The 16,638-nt window shown below is 44.9% G+C and overlaps 1 protein-coding gene across 1 annotated transcript in view; it reads right to left on the reverse strand.

The window, feature by feature from the left end:
* The window catches only part of DYNC2H1 (dynein cytoplasmic 2 heavy chain 1), a 368,188-nt gene that overhangs the window by 327,835 nt on the left and 23,715 nt on the right, over positions 1 to 16,638 (reverse strand). The window contains exons 13-21 of the mRNA XM_045019043.1: positions 16,461 to 16,556; positions 12,645 to 12,797; positions 12,429 to 12,527; positions 9,002 to 9,141; positions 8,687 to 8,915; positions 7,856 to 7,983; positions 5,148 to 5,263; positions 2,389 to 2,516; positions 341 to 490 (exon numbers count right to left, since the gene is read on the reverse strand). Coding sequence (XP_044874978.1) covers positions 341 to 490; positions 2,389 to 2,516; positions 5,148 to 5,263; positions 7,856 to 7,983; positions 8,687 to 8,915; positions 9,002 to 9,141; positions 12,429 to 12,527; positions 12,645 to 12,797; positions 16,461 to 16,556 — 1,239 coding nt within the window. The remainder of the gene's footprint in view (positions 1 to 340; positions 491 to 2,388; positions 2,517 to 5,147; positions 5,264 to 7,855; positions 7,984 to 8,686; positions 8,916 to 9,001; positions 9,142 to 12,428; positions 12,528 to 12,644; positions 12,798 to 16,460; positions 16,557 to 16,638) is intronic.

Consider the following 16,638-nt stretch of genomic DNA (forward strand, 5'->3'; position numbering starts at 1 on the left):
AGAAATCCATGAGGTGAAACATAGTCGTGATTCTAGAGTGAGCTCCTGCACCTGCACAGTACCCTAGCTTACTTCACTGTTACTCTGTAGGGGCTCAGAGATCATTTCAAGATTGGGGCCTACAGCAGTATCAGCTGATGCTAGTAATCTTTCCAATAGTTTAGATGTTCTTTCCATAAAGGCTATCATTCACGCCATTAACCTTGGTGCCAATACTAAATTGCAATATCTTCGGGGAGGAGGGCGGGGGAGGGTTAATCCAGGAGAAAAAAATGTGTCTTCTAACTAATTCAAAATGAGATCAGTGCATCTCAGTGAATTACTAAACCTTCATTCTCACCTGTTCCTTAATCATAAGTTGATGACTTTCCATCATTAATTCAAATTTATCCCACATAGCTCTCAGGTTGCTGATTGTGTCTAAACCCCCACCTGCCACGGTCCGCAAAAGCTTGTTTTTATTTTCAGCTTCTTGAAGCTGGAGAAAAATCTAAAAGTTGAAAAGATATTTTATACATGTATGAAAGAATTCCAATAAAATGTGGCATTTTTATGCAAACATTTGAAGACACAATATTTATATATTTTCATATTTATATGTAATTATTTTAATATTTATCAAAGTAAAACTATACAAAGGGAAACATGGGAGACAATACAGAGCAATTATAGGGGCTCTTGATCCTGAAATGTGTGAAATAAAAGTGAAGGCTTACACCAAATCAATCAATTGGACTACCCACAGGCACAGGCATCCACTCACGTGGATCAAAGCTTTAAAAAATATATATATATATGTATGAAAACAGCAAGCAGGAGGAGAGAAGTTGAGAACAAATGGGAAATCTATTAATATATTAGAAGAAGAACGCATTTATAGTCTGAAAATAAGGAGAAAAATTAAGTCACCTGATTGTTTCAGAGATTATTTTTTCATACACTAAAAAAGCCCAATCAGTTAAAAATCACTATAAAAATTATGATTAAGTAACACTATAAAAGTCAGAAAAATTGAAGTAAAAGAAGACATTAGAGAATATGTCCCAAAATGCCCTGCTTTGTGTGCATTCATTTCACAAGGAAGTGAAGAAAACAGGTACTGAGAGACTCAGGGACAGTATGGATTATGGAGGCTTAATCCTCTCCAATATCCACCACCTCCACAAAACAATTTCTTCAGAATTTAAGCATTCATTTGAAAAAATATATACGTACATACATACATACATACACACACACACACACATATATTTCTAGTTGTTACAACAAAGTGAAACCAATACAGTATTATCTTACTGAGTATGAAGACAAAGTGACTGAAATAAAAGCTATAAGAGAAGGGTGAAGTGCCCATTCCTTGCAATCAAGTGTTTGGTGTTGAAGACTAATAATGACAATTCAGTGTAAATGTTTTTAATTAATTCACTAACAATCACTTCAGCAGAATCACATTTATCCAACATTCTTAGATGCAGTAGCAAATGTAAATGGGAGGTGGTTCTCCCATCATTTTTTTAGAAAGTTCTTTTTTAAGTAGCAAAGCCCTGCAATACAGATCGCTTGCTCTCTCTCTTACTCTCAGCAACTTGGTACCTTCCTGGTGAGTTCATTCCCTGCATAAGTGTGGTCTGCAGAAGAAAACTCATCTGCCACTAGGCTTTCCATTGGTACCAGCCTAAATATGCATCATATTAAAGAAGCAAGGATTTTTAAAGATGAAGCTAAAATTTAATCAAAGGAGCTTAAGATCTGCCCCTCCCCCATTTTAATAGAAGCCAAATGTTATCACCATAGTCTAAAGCAGGGATCGGCAACCTTTCAGAGGTGGTGTGCCGAATCTTCATTTATTCACTCTAATTTAAGGTTTCGTGTGCCAGTCATACATTTTAACGTTTTCAGAAGGTCTCTTTCTTTAAGTCTATAATATATAACTAAACTATTGTTGTATGTAAAGTAAATAAGGCTTTTAAAATGTTTAAGAAGCTTCATTTAAAATTAAATTAAAATGCAGAGCCCCCCTCCCCCCCCCGCCCGGACGGGTAGCCAGGACGCAGGCAGTGTGAGTGCCACTAAAAATCAGCTCGCGTGCCACCTTCGGCACCCGTGCCATAGGTTGCCTACCCCTGGTCTAAAGGTCCTGGGAAACCACTCTGGTTTTGAATTTGCTGTGCAAGAGAGGTGTGGTGATATGAACCAGTATAACAAATAGTACAATAAATGGCAGAAAACACAAGGAAGAATGGCAAGAAAAACATTAAAAGCAACAACAACAAAATGTTGTAACAAACTCTACTAATAATACTTTGAAAGTATTTTGCTCAGGCATACTAAACATGACTAAACTTTTTGCCTAGATATGTTCCTGACTATGATCAAATAAAATCCTACCTCTGCTTTTTTTTCTTGTAAATTTCCATACTTTAAGTTATCTTCTCCAATTTCATCTACAGTCTGGGGCCTAACTATTAATGTTTCCATGGCATCAGTAAGAAACGATGAAATATCATGTAGATGAGCTATGTAAAGAATATGGGAAAACAAAATTACAGTTGAACCCTGTTATGTCGCCGGCCTAGGGGTTTGCCAAAAATAGTCCAGATAACCGATGATCGAGATAAACCCCTATCCACCCCCCACCCCTGAACTCCCCTGCCCTCTCTCCAACACCCCCTCCCTGCCCCCTTACCGCGGTGCCTGCACGTGGCTGGATCCGGCGAAGCGGGACGGGGACCCGGAGCCGGGCAGCCAAAGAAGCGGGACCCGGTAAGCGGGCCGGGCGGCAGGCGAAGTGGGGACCGGGTAAGCGGGGCGGGCGGCAGGCGAAGCGGGGACCGGGTAAGCGGGGCCGGGCGGGCGCGCGGGGACAGGCAGGGACCGGGTATGCGGGGCCGGACGGGTGGCGGGGACGGGCAGGGACCGGGTATGCGGGGCCGGGTGGCGGGGACGGGCAGGGACCGGGTATGCGGGGCCGGGTGGCGGGGACGGGCAGGGACCGGGTATACGGGGCCGGGCGGCGGGCGGGGACGGGCAGGGACCGGGTATGCGGGGCCGGGCGGGCGGCGACGCGGAGCCGGGCGGACGGGCGGGCGGCGAAGCGGGGACCGGCGAAGCGGAGCCGGGCGGGCGGGCGGCAGGCGAAGCGGGGACCAGGTATGCGGGCCGGGGGGACGGGCAGGGACCGGGTATGCGGGGCCGGGCGGGCGGGCGGGGACGGGCAGGGACCGGGTATGCGGGGCCGGGTGGGCGGGGGGGAGGGGCAGGGACCGGGTATGCGGGCCGGGCGGCGGGGACGGGCAGGGACCGGGTATGCGGGGCCGGGCGGGCGGGCGGGGACGGGCAGGGACCGGTATGCCGGGGCCGGCGGGCGGCGAAGCGACGCCGGGCGGAGGGGCGGGCGGCAAAGCGGGGACCGGCGAAGCGGAGCTGGGCGGGCAGGCGGCAGGCAAAGCGGGGACCAGGTATGAGGGGCCGGGCAGGGACCGGCAGTGACCGGCAATGCGGGCCCGGGCTGGCGGGGCCGGGCAGGGACCGGGTATGCGGGGCCGGGCGGGAGGGGCCGGGGAGGGAGCGGGTCTGCGGGGCCGGGCGGGCGGGGCCGGGCAGGGACCGGGTATGCGGGGCCGGCAGGCGGGCGGCGAAGCGGAGCCGGGCGGAGGGCGGGCGGCAAAGCGGGGACCGGCGAAGCGGAGCCGGGCGGGCAGGCGGCAGGCAAAGCGGGGACCAGGTATGCGGGACCGGGCGGGGACGGGCAGGGACCGGGTATGCGGGGACGGGCGGCGGGGACGGGCAGGGACCGGGTATGCGGGGCCGGGCGGGCGGGCGGCGAAGCGGGGCCGGGCGGACGGGCGGGCGGCGAAGCGGGGACCAGCGAAGCGGAGCCGGGCGGGCGGGCGGCAGGCGAAGCGGGGACCAGGTATGCGGGGCCGGGCGGGGCCGGGCAGGGACCGGGTATGCGGGGCTGGGCGGGCGGGGACGGGCAGGGACCGGGTATGCAGGGGCGGGCGGGCGGCTGGGGACGCGGGGAGCGGGCGGCTGGGGAACCGCGCGGCTGGAGAGCCAGGGAGCGGGCGGCTGGGGACGCGGGGAGCCGGGCTCGAGATATTAGGGTTCGGCAAATCGACATAACGGATGAGAAACCCATAAGATAAAGAGGGAGTTTGGCGGTTCCACTTGTAAAACCTCGAGTTAATAGGATTGGCAAGTTAACCGAGGTCGAGATAAATGGGTTCGACTGTATTACAAATAAAAAATATCCATGATATCAGTCTTAAAATCAGATAAATATGTGTGCAAGACAGTCACTTGTACTACATGAAAGATGGTCCAGTTGTTACAGGATTAGCCTGGGCCCGTGGAGACCCAGGGCTTGGCTACACTTACAAATTTGCAGCGCTGCAGCAGGGTGTGAAAACACACCCTCTCCAGCGTTGCAAATTGCGGCGCTGCAACGCGCCAGTGTGGTCAAAGCCCCAGCGCTGGGAGCGCGGCTCCCAGTGCTGTCCGTTATTCCCCACAGGGAGGTGGAGTACGGACAGCGCTGGGAGAGCTTTCTCCCAGCGCTGGGGCTTTGACTACACTTAGTGCTTCAAAGCGCTACCGCGGCAGCGCTTTGAAGTGCTAAGTGTAGCCACAGCCCCAGGCTTAATTCCCTATTCCACTTACTCTGTACTCCAGTTTTCCAACCATAACATGAGGACAATAGCACTTCCCTACCTCACAGTGCTGTTGTGAGGATACTTATGCCCAAATAAATGTGTTAGTCTCTAAGGTGCCACAAGGACTCCTCGTTGTTTTTTCTGATATTAAAGCAATAAAAGTCATATAAACACGATAGATTGATAACAGGGCAATAAGGGGGAATAAGAATTACCTCTGCACAGGTACCTAGGCTATGGGTCCAGTTACATACTCCTTGCTCTCCCAGAGCAGGTGGGCAGGAAGAAGTGGGAGATGGTTTTGTATCAGGCCCTTAATGGAAAACTAAAAACATACTACTTTTGCTCCAAAACAACTTTGGCACTTCAGTATTCCCAAGGATAAAAGATTTTTTTTTAAATAAAAAGGATACTATATGTAACAAACACAACAAAAGCAAAAGCAAAAAAAAAACTACCAACCAGCCACCACCATATCTCAAAATTATTTACCTTGTATGGACTTTCTTAAAGATAGAACAAGAACATCATAAAGCTTCTGAATAAGATCATCAATCACAGTCTTCACAGGATTGCAATTTACAATTAAACAATCTATCTTGATGGTGCTTCAAGATTCAATATGACAGATTCCAAAATATAAAAGAAAAAGAGAAAAGATTAGAGGCAATATGCTCATTAAGATACATATTATATAATAAACTTTAAAAACTGTCATTTCAATACTTTATAAATTATCTTTAATATTTTCAGTTTTGCAGTTTAATATTTTACTCAGAAAATTGTTCATATAGAAGTGCACAAATAAATGTGGCTTAATGTGTTTATATGTAATTATGTTCAAATACTACAATCACTGTATATACAGTTTTACTGGAAGCAATTACAAGCTAAGACCCTGACCCTGCATGTACTTAATTTTACACACGAATACTGTCACTAAAGTCAAAAGATCTATTACACATGAATAAAGTAAGGTACATACTTAAGTACTGGCAGGTTTGGAGATCTAGCTCAGGGGTCTCAAACTCAAATGACCCCGAGGGCCGCATGAGGACTAGTGCATTGGCCCGAGGGCCGCATCACTGACACGCCCCCTTGCTGCCCCTGGCCCCACCCCCAATCCACCCCTTCCATGAGGCCCCGCCCCTGCCCTGTCTCTTCTCCACCTCCTCCCCTAAGCGCGCGGCTCCCCGCTCCTCCCCCCTCCCTCCTGGAAAGTGCTAAGCGCCACCAACAGCTTTTTCAATGCACTCTTCCAATCCTTGAAATATGTCACGTCCCGTTGTGATACCCTTCAGTGGCATTAAGTCTAGCAATTCTTCAGTTATATTCAAATTGCAGTCCACACCTCTAATGAACACTGCACACTGTGCGGTATCTGATACATCTGTACTCTCATCAAGAGCAATTGAAAATACTTCAAAGTCTTTTGCCATTTGAATCAATTGTTTTGGCACATTATCAGCTAAATCCGTTATCCTACAGGCAACTGTATTTGCAGACAAGCTTATGCCTTCAAAAACTTTCTTCCTATCAGGACATAAAATTTCACTGGCCTTCATAAGACATTCTTTTATGAATAAGCCTTCTGTAAAAGGTCGCGATGATTTAGCTATCATTTCGCTTATCACAAAACTTGCTCTTACTGAATCTTCGCTAGACTTGTTAATCCCTGAAAATAAATTTCTTTGCTTGGCAAATGCTGCTTTAAGTTGCTGAACTTTTTCCTCTCGGATTTTCCGGTGAATGCATCATATTTTTCACGGTGCATCGTGTCATAGTGCCGACGCACGTTATACTCCTTGGGAACAGCAATCGTTTGCTGACAAATAAGGCATTGAATTTTATCTTTTACCTCTGTGAAAAAAATATAAATTCTCCCATTTGTCTTGGAAAACTCTCTTTTCTTCCATGAGTGTTCTTTTTTTTGACGAAGTCATTTCCAAGCAGTTTTAATAAATATATACACTCAGTAATGCACCTCACTCAAAGGACAAAACACGCACTTAGATTTACTGCCTAAGGCTCTGGGTGGGAGTTTGGGTGGGGGTGGGGGTCTGGAGTGCAGGCTCTGTGCAGGCTCCAGGCTGCGGCAGGGGTGGGGGTGCAGGCTTTGGGACGGAGTTTGGGGATAGGAGGGGGTGCAGGGGTGAGGGCTGTGGGCTGAGGGTGAGGGTTTGAGGCATTGGAGAGGCTCGGGGCATTGGAGAGTCTCAGGACTAGGGGAAGGGCAGCCTGCCCTGGCCCTAGTGCAGGGGGCGCTAGGACCCTGCGGCAGCAGGTGATGCCGGAAGCCGGCATAGCGGAGGAGGAGTGGAGTCAGCGTGAGCTCCCGGGCAGGCTACCGGCGGTGAGGGGGCAGCAAGTGGGGGCTGGTAGACACTGGGGGGAGGCGCGTGGGGGCGGCAGGTGGGGCCAGGGGAGAGACCCGGCCCCAAACATTGGGGAGCAGCGCGCGGGGAGCTTAGGCACAGAAAATAACTCGGGGAGGGGGGCGGGGGTGAGGGGAGTTTGGCGGCGACAGGAAGTAACTGGGGGAGCTCCGCGGGCCGCAGGGAAGAGCTCCGAGGGCCGCATGCGGCCCGCGGGCCGCATGTTTGAGACCCCTGATCTAGCTCTTGATCCTGCAACAGTATCTGCTAACCCAGACTTCTGCACTCTTGCAATGCACTGACATCCATATGGATGGGAATTCACAAGTACAAGGGTCCACACTGGCATATCTCAATGTGGGATCAAGGCCTCAGGGCCCAATCCTAAAAACACTTACGCACGAATTACTCATGAGCACAAGCGTTTGCAACATCAGGCCCTAAAGGTCCCAAGTACTTATTAACTGGAACAGTACTTAGTAAATTCAACTGTTAAGAGCTGCAAGCACTATGCCTAGTGTATGTGTTTGATCAGGCCTTAATCTATAAGGGCCTGACTCAATTCCCATGAAGTCAATGAGAGTCTTTAAATTGATTTCAATGGGAGTTGGATTGGACTCAAAGTCAAAAAGTTCTGTAATACTAATCTGAAGAACGAGGAGTTAAAAAAATTAGAAAGGTAAATAGATGTTAAAAAGCAGTGCTGAAATTCTGCCTAATTTTTTTCATATAAAATGTATATTTCTATTACGCTATTTACACTAGAATGATTGGACAGTGAAAGCATCTGCTGTTCACACACAAAAATGTTTAGGTAAACTGTACCTTGGAAGGCGTTCCACTTCTTTCCCTTTCCCTTTTAATGCTTTAAAGTTTTTTTCCCAATCTTGTTCACTAGAAAGATGTTTCTCCACCAGAGTTTCCATATCTACTTGCCCAATTATAATCCATTCCTTTTCAATATTGTATTTGATTATGAAGAAAATAAGTAAGATGTTAAGATTATGAAGCATTAATTGACATTAATATTAATAAAAAGAGTAATCTATTTTTATGTTCTTAATCTATCATTTTTTTAAATATTTTGCATCCTTTCAACTCAATCATTTTAACCATAACAACTGGAGGTTCTCTTCTTCACACAAGGTATTTTACATTAGTCAGTGTTCAAATCAGAAGGCATAGACTGGTATAACATGGCCACACTTTTTAGTGATACTGTAAAACAAACCTTGAACAAGGGGTACGGTCTCTTACAATATTAAGACTTCAACAGGAACTACAAATATGCTTCAAGGTAGGCATGTGCTTAAGGGTTTTGTTGACTAGGGATGGACTTACTCATATGCTTAAAATTAAGCGTATGTTAAGTGCTTTGCTAAATCAGGACCAGAATGTACAGAGACCAGGAGTGCTGGAACAATTTTTATAGTGAGAGTGCTGAGAGCCATTGAATGACATTGTAGATCCTGTATATAATGGAAACTACTTCAAGCCAGGGGGTGCTGCAGCACCCTCAGCACCCCTAGTTCCAGCACCTATGACAGAGACTAACAAAAATCAGAGCTCCACTTTTTCTAAAATTATTCATCCCTAAAAATAATTGTAATTAGGTCTAAAACAAAAAGTCTAATTCAATTAAAATACTCTACAAACCTTAAATTGGTTTGAAACTTCTGCCAGTCTTCTGAACAAATCCTCTGCTTTATTGAAAGTAGTCAGAAATCCACTTGCATTTCTTTCAGTCATAATAATGAAGATGGACTCCTCTTCTGTTTCACTCACTCCTCTAAATTGATTTGGAATGGAGATGAATCTCTTCATTTCTCTGTAGTATCTAGCTCGTACTTCTTCAAAAGGGGGTTTGAATTGTAATCTTCCTTGTCTAGAAAGCGAAACAAACCATATAAAAATTAATATTTTAGACAATTTCTAGCTAAAGTATTTTAACAGTAGGAAAAAATATCTTACTTATAAGTTAAATCAATATTTATTTCTGGTAGATTCTCATTGAGTGCCTCCAAACCCATTTGATATTGATGCTCCAGAGCTTTATAGAGTTGATGATTCCAGTGTTGTCTCCATGCTTTCATATCACGAGGAAGGAAACCCTAAAATGTAATAACATTTATTTAATTTACATATCTTTCCTCAGTGCATAATGAGACTGTGGAACTAGTGCCACAATATGTCACTGAGCCCAGGAACTTAGTAAGATTCAAAGAGGGACTAGATGTTTATGTGGATAATTTAAAATGTTATAAGACTTAGTGCAAACGAAGAGTTAGAGATAAAAATATCTCATGCTTCAGGGCTTAAGACAAACTCTATTACATGTTAGGATGAGGTTTTTATGGAAGCAGATTGTCCCACATCTGTCTACTGTGGAGTGCCTGCACCTTCCTCTGAAGCATCTGGTGCTGGCCACAGTTGGAGACAGGATACTGGACTAGATGAGCCAGGGGTCTGATCTGGTATGAACATACCTATGTTCCTATGATTTAGAAGCCTATCTTTAGGTACCTGTTTTTGAAAATCCTGTATGATTTGAAGAATTAGTATTACTTAAATAAATACATTTTAGATCTTGTCTCTCAAAGCAAGGACATTAGTCACTGAAGACAGTCTCTACAGGATGAAAGCACATTAGTAGGAGTGATTAAAGAGAATTTTACTGGAATCTGTTGTATTGCACTGTGAGGAAGTCTACAGCTACAACATGCAGTTCAATGTCAGTAAAAAGTTACTTTGTAAACCAATCACACTACTGCAGCAAATTTTCAAAGGACAAAAGGAATGATAAATTTCTTAACTGATCATTCTTTTTGTTAGCAGATTCTCTCCTCATCCATCCCAAATGGATTATTCCTCTCACCTGTGGAATTCAGACAGTCTAATGTTGTTGCTGGAGCCTCCAGGTCTGAGCCCTGCCCTTGAACTAAGGCCCCCAGAAGAGTTCTTCCAAAGCTCTAGAAACACTCCATTAATTAAGAAACCAATTTAAAATGGTATACGGTAACCTTAAGGAGGCAATTGTCTTTAAGTCCCTCTTTAGAGAAAAATGTTAACATGTTACAAATTGTATTCTGGTCATTTACCAGTCTACCAGGGTGGGGTGAATGAGAAGAGTTGTTAACCGGAAGAACATGATCATCAGATAAGAAATTTCTCATTCTGCTGCATAGCTACTCTCCTCATACATAATAAATGGAAAGTAGTGAACAGTAATTCACAGAAGTGGAAGGAGAGGACAAAGCAGAATTGTAATTATTATTACAGCATAATAATAAGCAGAAATGGAAGTTCCCTCCACATGATACAAAAGCTTTGTAATTTAAGGAATTATTTGCAGCACCTTTCTACTAAAGGATGGCTCTGCAGAGGAATGGAATCCCACTTTGCAAATCTTCCTTGGATAAAGCTCAGACTATTTCTTCTCACAGTGCAATTAAGTACCTTGTACAGGGAACCCCAATTCTCTCCATGAATGGTTTCCCAAATGTATTGCATGTCAACTGGTACAGGATTTTAACATCTTGCCTGCAGAGAGGCCCTATGACTCTGCCATTTTGGATGGAATAAGATGAACAGGGGAAATTGGTGTGTATACTCTGTATACTTTAGAGCTCTAGCAATTCCCATTTATGCCATATGGAGCGGTGAGACATTTTCTCATGACAACAGCAGTTTGGCTCTTGTACAGATAATTGAACTAATTTCAAAACCTGTCTTTTGGAGGTAATGGCAACTAAAAAGGCTGCCAAAGGCTTGTCTAATCTATCAATCTGATTAATTCTGACATGTGATACTCAGCTGGGGAGTCTGATATGCCTGTCACACCATTATCCTGTTCTGATGTTTGGTTTTAGGACCCCCACCAAATATCCTGGAGGAACTCTAGTGCAGCTGAGGTCACCAGAACTTTCTGATTATTTTAATTATTTATTAGTATTATGGTAACATCTAGAGGCCAGAACCCCATTGTGCACAACCATTTAAGGGTATAATCCCATAACTGCTGATGTCAATAGAAAAACTCCCATTGACTTAAATGGTATCTCATAAGAGCATTCCTTGCTTTGGCTTATGTAATAGCAGTGTCACCAACTCTTATTGTTAAAATATAGTACTGTGTAATTAGTACTTGGCAGGTAAGGAAAGGGAAAAAAAACCTCATCATTATTTAAAACAGTGGTCACCAACCGGTCAATTGTGATTGACTGGTCGATCCTGGAGGATCTCCCAGTCGATCATGATATCTGGCTGCTCAGTGGGGCTGCCGCTAAGACAGGCTCCCGGCCTGCCCCGCCCCCACACCACTCCCAGAAGCAGCCAGCGTGGCCCCGGGTGGAGGGGGGGAGGGAGGCAGGGGTCTCTCTCCGCACACTGCTCCTACCTGTAAGCACCGCCCCCACAGCTCCCATTGGCCGGGAATGGGAAGCAGTAGTGAATGGGAGCTGCAGGGGCAGTGCTTGCAGAGAGGGGCAGCGCACGGATCCACGTACTGCCTGCCCCCTCCCAGCGGCCACAGGGGCGCATTGGCATTTTCCAAGAGTGGTGTGGGGCCAAGGTGGGCAGGGAGCCTGCCCTAGTGGCAGCCACGCTGCATCACTGACTGGGAGCCGCTGGAGTAAGTGCTGCCCGGCGAGAGGCCACACCCCAACCCCCAGCCCTGAGCCCTCTCCCAGAGCCGGCACCCCATATGCCCTCCTGCACCCCAATCTCCAACCCTGACCCCTCTCCCGGAGCCGGCACCCCAAACTGCCTCCTGCACCCTGAACCTCCTCCTGCACCCCAAGCGCCAACCCTGAGCCCCCTCCCAGATCCAGCACCCCAAACCAGCTCTGTGCCCCCTCCTGGAGCCAGCACCCCATGCCCCCTCCTGGAGCCAGCACCCCATGCCCTCCCAGAGCTTGTACCCCTCAGCTCCTCCTGCACCCCAACCCCCTACCCCAGGCTCAGCCCAGAGCCCCCTCCCACATTACAAGCCCCTCAGCCCCAGCCCAGAGCCCGCACCCCATCCCAAACTCTTACCTTAGCCCAGTGAAAGTGAGTGAGGGTGGGGGAGAGCGAGTGACAGAAAGGGAAGGGGATGGAGTGAGTGGAGCGGGGCTTTGGGAAAGGGGCGGGGCCTCAGGGAAGTGGCAGAGTAGATCCTGAGTTGCCCTTAAATTCAAAAAGTGATCTTGGGTGTAAAAAGGTTGGAGACCACTGATTTAAAAAGTAAATGCACGTCTAAATTTAAAGTCTACACATGTATCCTATGCTGCCTTGGGATCTTAGGTTTTTGGAACAAAGGCTTTGTAGTTCACCTTTGCATTTTTGTTATTAATTCTTCGTTACTGAAAATTCCATTTAAAATTACTTCATAGCCTACAATACAATAATGAAACCATGCCTGTGACTCAAGGCTGGCAAAACCAGTTCTAAGTTCCTGTAGTCCATCCTTCCAACGCTGCTGCTGCCGCAGTAGATCAATGTTCATGAGAACTACAACCTGTTAAAAAAAAGAAATTTAAATGTGCTAAATATTGTACTATTAATTTGTCATCAATGAAAATGGAAGAAAGCACGGTCCAGAAAATGTTATTTCAGTTTCGTTATTAAAACATACCTTTTCAATGAAGTTAGTATGCCACTTTCTTAGTTTTCTGTTTTCAGTGGAAAGCCGTTCAGCAGCAGCTTGTAGTTTTTGAATATATGCTTCTAATTCTTTAGGGTTATCCCACGTTATCTGTGTCTTTCCTCCAGAGCCAGCTTTCGAATGCTGGGGGAAAGAAAATATTTCAAGGTTTAATGACAAATATAGAGCTAAATCATCAGTTTGCAATCTAGTCCATAGTAAGGGACATCTTCAGAAGGAGATTGTGACTTGGAGTTAATCTCTCTCACTGTCTCTCTACAGCTTCAGGAAGGAGTATATTGTTGCAGCATATGCTCTGTAACACACCAGTGTAACTAAACTAGTGAGTGGGTTAAGGGGGGAGGAATCAAGGCTCTGCCCACTCCCCAGCAGCCTGACAGAGATGGAGGACCTAGCCAATATGCACAGCTTGGAATGCCACAGAGATGCCACACATCCCCTCTGCTCCCTTGCATCTTTGCTCAGAGTGAACCATGAACTGATCCACAACTACTCACTTCTCCAAATTTACACTTTCTCCATGAAAGTAGTAACTGTCCAAAAGTACATTGTAAAAACTTCTATTTTCAGACAATCTGACTTACAGTTTACGTGGATGACGTAGGCATTTTTGTAGTTTTCCTTGGTTTTTTGGAACATGTCTTGCTAAGGTTATATTTTAAAAATTATAGAAGAAGGCCCATGCTTGCATGAGATTATGAATACATTCCTGACTTAAGAGATGCAGCACATGATCTGCAGCCCAGGGAAGGGGGGCCATAATGGCTTTAAGCCACCTTTGTGCCCTCCAATCCTGGGCCATTTGGGGGGCTTGAGAGACCTCCAGTGCAACCTATAGGTAGTCCTGGAAGACTGTCTAAGTTACAGTAGCCTCCCCAGATTGCCTTATGAGCCAATGTCCGCAAGACTTCATGCTGTGACCCCACCCCTGACATGTCCTTCCTGTCCCCAGCTATGCCAGGGCTTGTGAGGGGTTCTCTGGAGGCAGCGTTCCAGCTGCTTTCAACAATGCTTGCACTGGGGAACCTTCCTTAATTAGATATGAGGCTCTTAGAGCCTCTTTGCAGCACTCAGGCCCTTTTCATAACATAAAGGGGCCCAAGCAGAACAGAGGATCATACCAGACTATACCTAAGAAATAGTGAAACTCATGATGTACAAAATGCTTGTCAATGAATAAAGTAAATAAACAGCAAAAATAGAGGAAAAAATTCTTCAATCTTTCCCTTATAGTAATCTCAAGAGTTATCTGTACCAGTGCTATGTTATATAAATTCAGACAGTAGGGTAAAGTTTTAAAGTGATAGTGTCCCTTTAAAGTAGGGAATGGGAAGGAAGAAAAGAAAAAAAAAATACATGAATGTCACCAATTTGGACACTTTCTAAAAATCCTCTATATTTCAAACTCCTTAAAATAAGGTTCTAGTACATCCTTTAAAAAATGGTGAGCTTCTTCTTAATCAACTGTAAACCAACACCTTGTTCACAAAACAAAAATATTAAAGGCCACGTTTACACTTACCGGGACGGTCGACGCGGCGAGTTCGACTGCTCGGAGTTCGAACTATCGCGTCTGATCTAGACGCGATAGTTCGAACCCCGGAAGCGCTAGTTCGAACTCCGGTACTCCACCGCGGCAGGAGGAGTTGCCGGAGTCGACCTTCGAGCCGCGGAGTTCGCTTCTGCGGCGTCTGGACGGGTAAGTAAGTCGAACTAGGGTAGTTCGAATTCAGCTACGTTATTCACGTAGCTGAATTCGCGTACCCTAGTTCGACCCCCGAGCTTAGTGTAGACCAGGGCTAAGTCTTTGACCATTAACCCACAGTAACAAATAGTATCCATAAGTGAAAAAACAAATGCATATAGAGAATTTTTAATTTTTCCATCTAAAATTATAAGCTGTATATTTTCAAACAGTCCAAAATAGTCTCAGAAATAATAAACCTAAAGAGGGAGAGAATTCCAAAAGCCACATTTTTTGATGATCTACGGTTTTAGAGACATAAGAGTTAAACTATTCCTTTTAATTAATTTAAAGAATAAAAAACACATATGTATTATATGTACTAAATAGACAAAAACTGTTAAAGAAGAAATACTCCATAGAAGGTACAGGCTCACGTACCTCTCTATTCTCAAAACCAGCAAAAGGTTGAAAGGACATGCACACGATATATTTTACTTATTTTTATATGTGTAAAATATATACCACCCATTCTCTGGCCACATGTTCATAAAAATTAAAATAATATACATGATTTGTCAAGACATAACAAATTACACTTTTACCCCAAGTTGGTCCTTATAGGGCATCACCTGCAAGCCTCCCCACCACACACATGCACACCAAGTAAAGACCTTGGTAACTATGTGGACCTGATAGAATGCCCTAAAAGAAAACAAAATCAAGCTATTTTGCCCTTACAGGAAGAGCACTCATGAGCCGTTCAAGAAGAATAATCTGCCTCCAGCCCCAAAATGTTCAAATCTGAGGCCTGGCCTCAGTTGACCTCAATTGTCATAGTGATAAATAGAGAGCCTCCTGGAAAACTAGGACCCAAATCATATACTGTAGTGCTTTATAGTTCAACACCAATCTTGAATTGCACCCTGTCATAAACATACAGCTACGGGTAGCATAAAATCCCTTTTACCCTGTAAAGGGTTAATTCCTCTTTTACCTGTAAAGGGTTAAGAAGCTCAGATAACCTGGTTGGCACCTGACCAAAAGGACCAATAAGGGGAGAAGATGCTTTCAAATCTGTGGGGAAAGGTTTTTGTTTGTGTCTTTGTCAGCAAGGAACCAGGGCAGGAAAAATACATCTCCTTAAGTATATCTGAACTAAGCACCTAGTATTGCAGAAATAGTAAGTAATAGCAAAGAAATGCGTTTGATTATCTTTTGGTTTAGCTTGTGAATTTTCCCTGTGCTAAGAGGGAGGTTTATCTCTGCTTTTGTAACTTGAAAGTTTTGCCTAGAGCGGAAATCCTCTGTGTTTTTGAATCTTTTGCTATTCTGTAAAAGTACTTACCATCCTGATTCTACAGAGGTGATTCTTTTACCTTTTCTTTCTTTATAACGAAATCTGTTTTTTTCAGAATCTGGGTCTCGTCTGTGCTCACCATGTTACCTATCTGGTTGGTAGAGTATTCTCAAGCCTCCCCAGGAAAGGGGATGCAGGGCTAGGGGGGATATTTTGGGGAAACAGGAACTCCAAGTGGTCCTTTTTCTGAATCTTTGTCTAACTCACTCGGTGGTGGCAGCATTCTGTTCAAGGACAAGGTGGAATTTGTGCCTTGGGAAAGTTTTTAACCTAAGCTGGTAAAAATAAGCGTAGGGGGTCTTTCATGCGGGTCCCCACATCTGTACCCTAGAGTTTAGAGTGGGGAAGGAACCCTGACACACCTGAAAATAAATAGGAAACCAGTGCAAATTTCTGAAAACTACTGTAATATTTTTTATATCACCACCATTACTGAAGCACACAGCCACATTCTGCCCCATCTGTAACTTCCAACTGGTCTTTAAGAGTAAAAAGCACATTAAAATATTCAAATATGGAGGTAAAAGAGCCATAAGTAACTGTGGAAAGAACCATATCTGAAAGAAATGGTCATAATTGTCTAGCTAAATGCAGATGAAAGAGATGTTCTCAGTCAGTTATAAAATCTGTTCTGCAGAGATGTTCTGCAGTTATAAAATCAATAGGCTAATAAATATTCACAAAAAGATAACAGCACATGAAATACATTGCCAAAGCTTAAAGCAACAAAGGATTCCTTTACCTTAATTATCTGTTCAAATGTTAAGGCAGACTGTAACATCATTGGCTTCTGACTCTGAATCATTTGTTGATCAATTGAATTGTAAAAATGTGCCACCTATAAAACAGACACGATTTACTATTACATATAAGCAGCATATTTCCATTTATATGCCAATAGTTTTTAATACTTATAATAT

Source organism: Mauremys mutica, chromosome 1 (genome assembly GCF_020497125.1).
Source record: "Mauremys mutica isolate MM-2020 ecotype Southern chromosome 1, ASM2049712v1, whole genome shotgun sequence".
Lineage (NCBI taxonomy): Eukaryota > Metazoa > Chordata > Testudines > Geoemydidae > Mauremys > Mauremys mutica.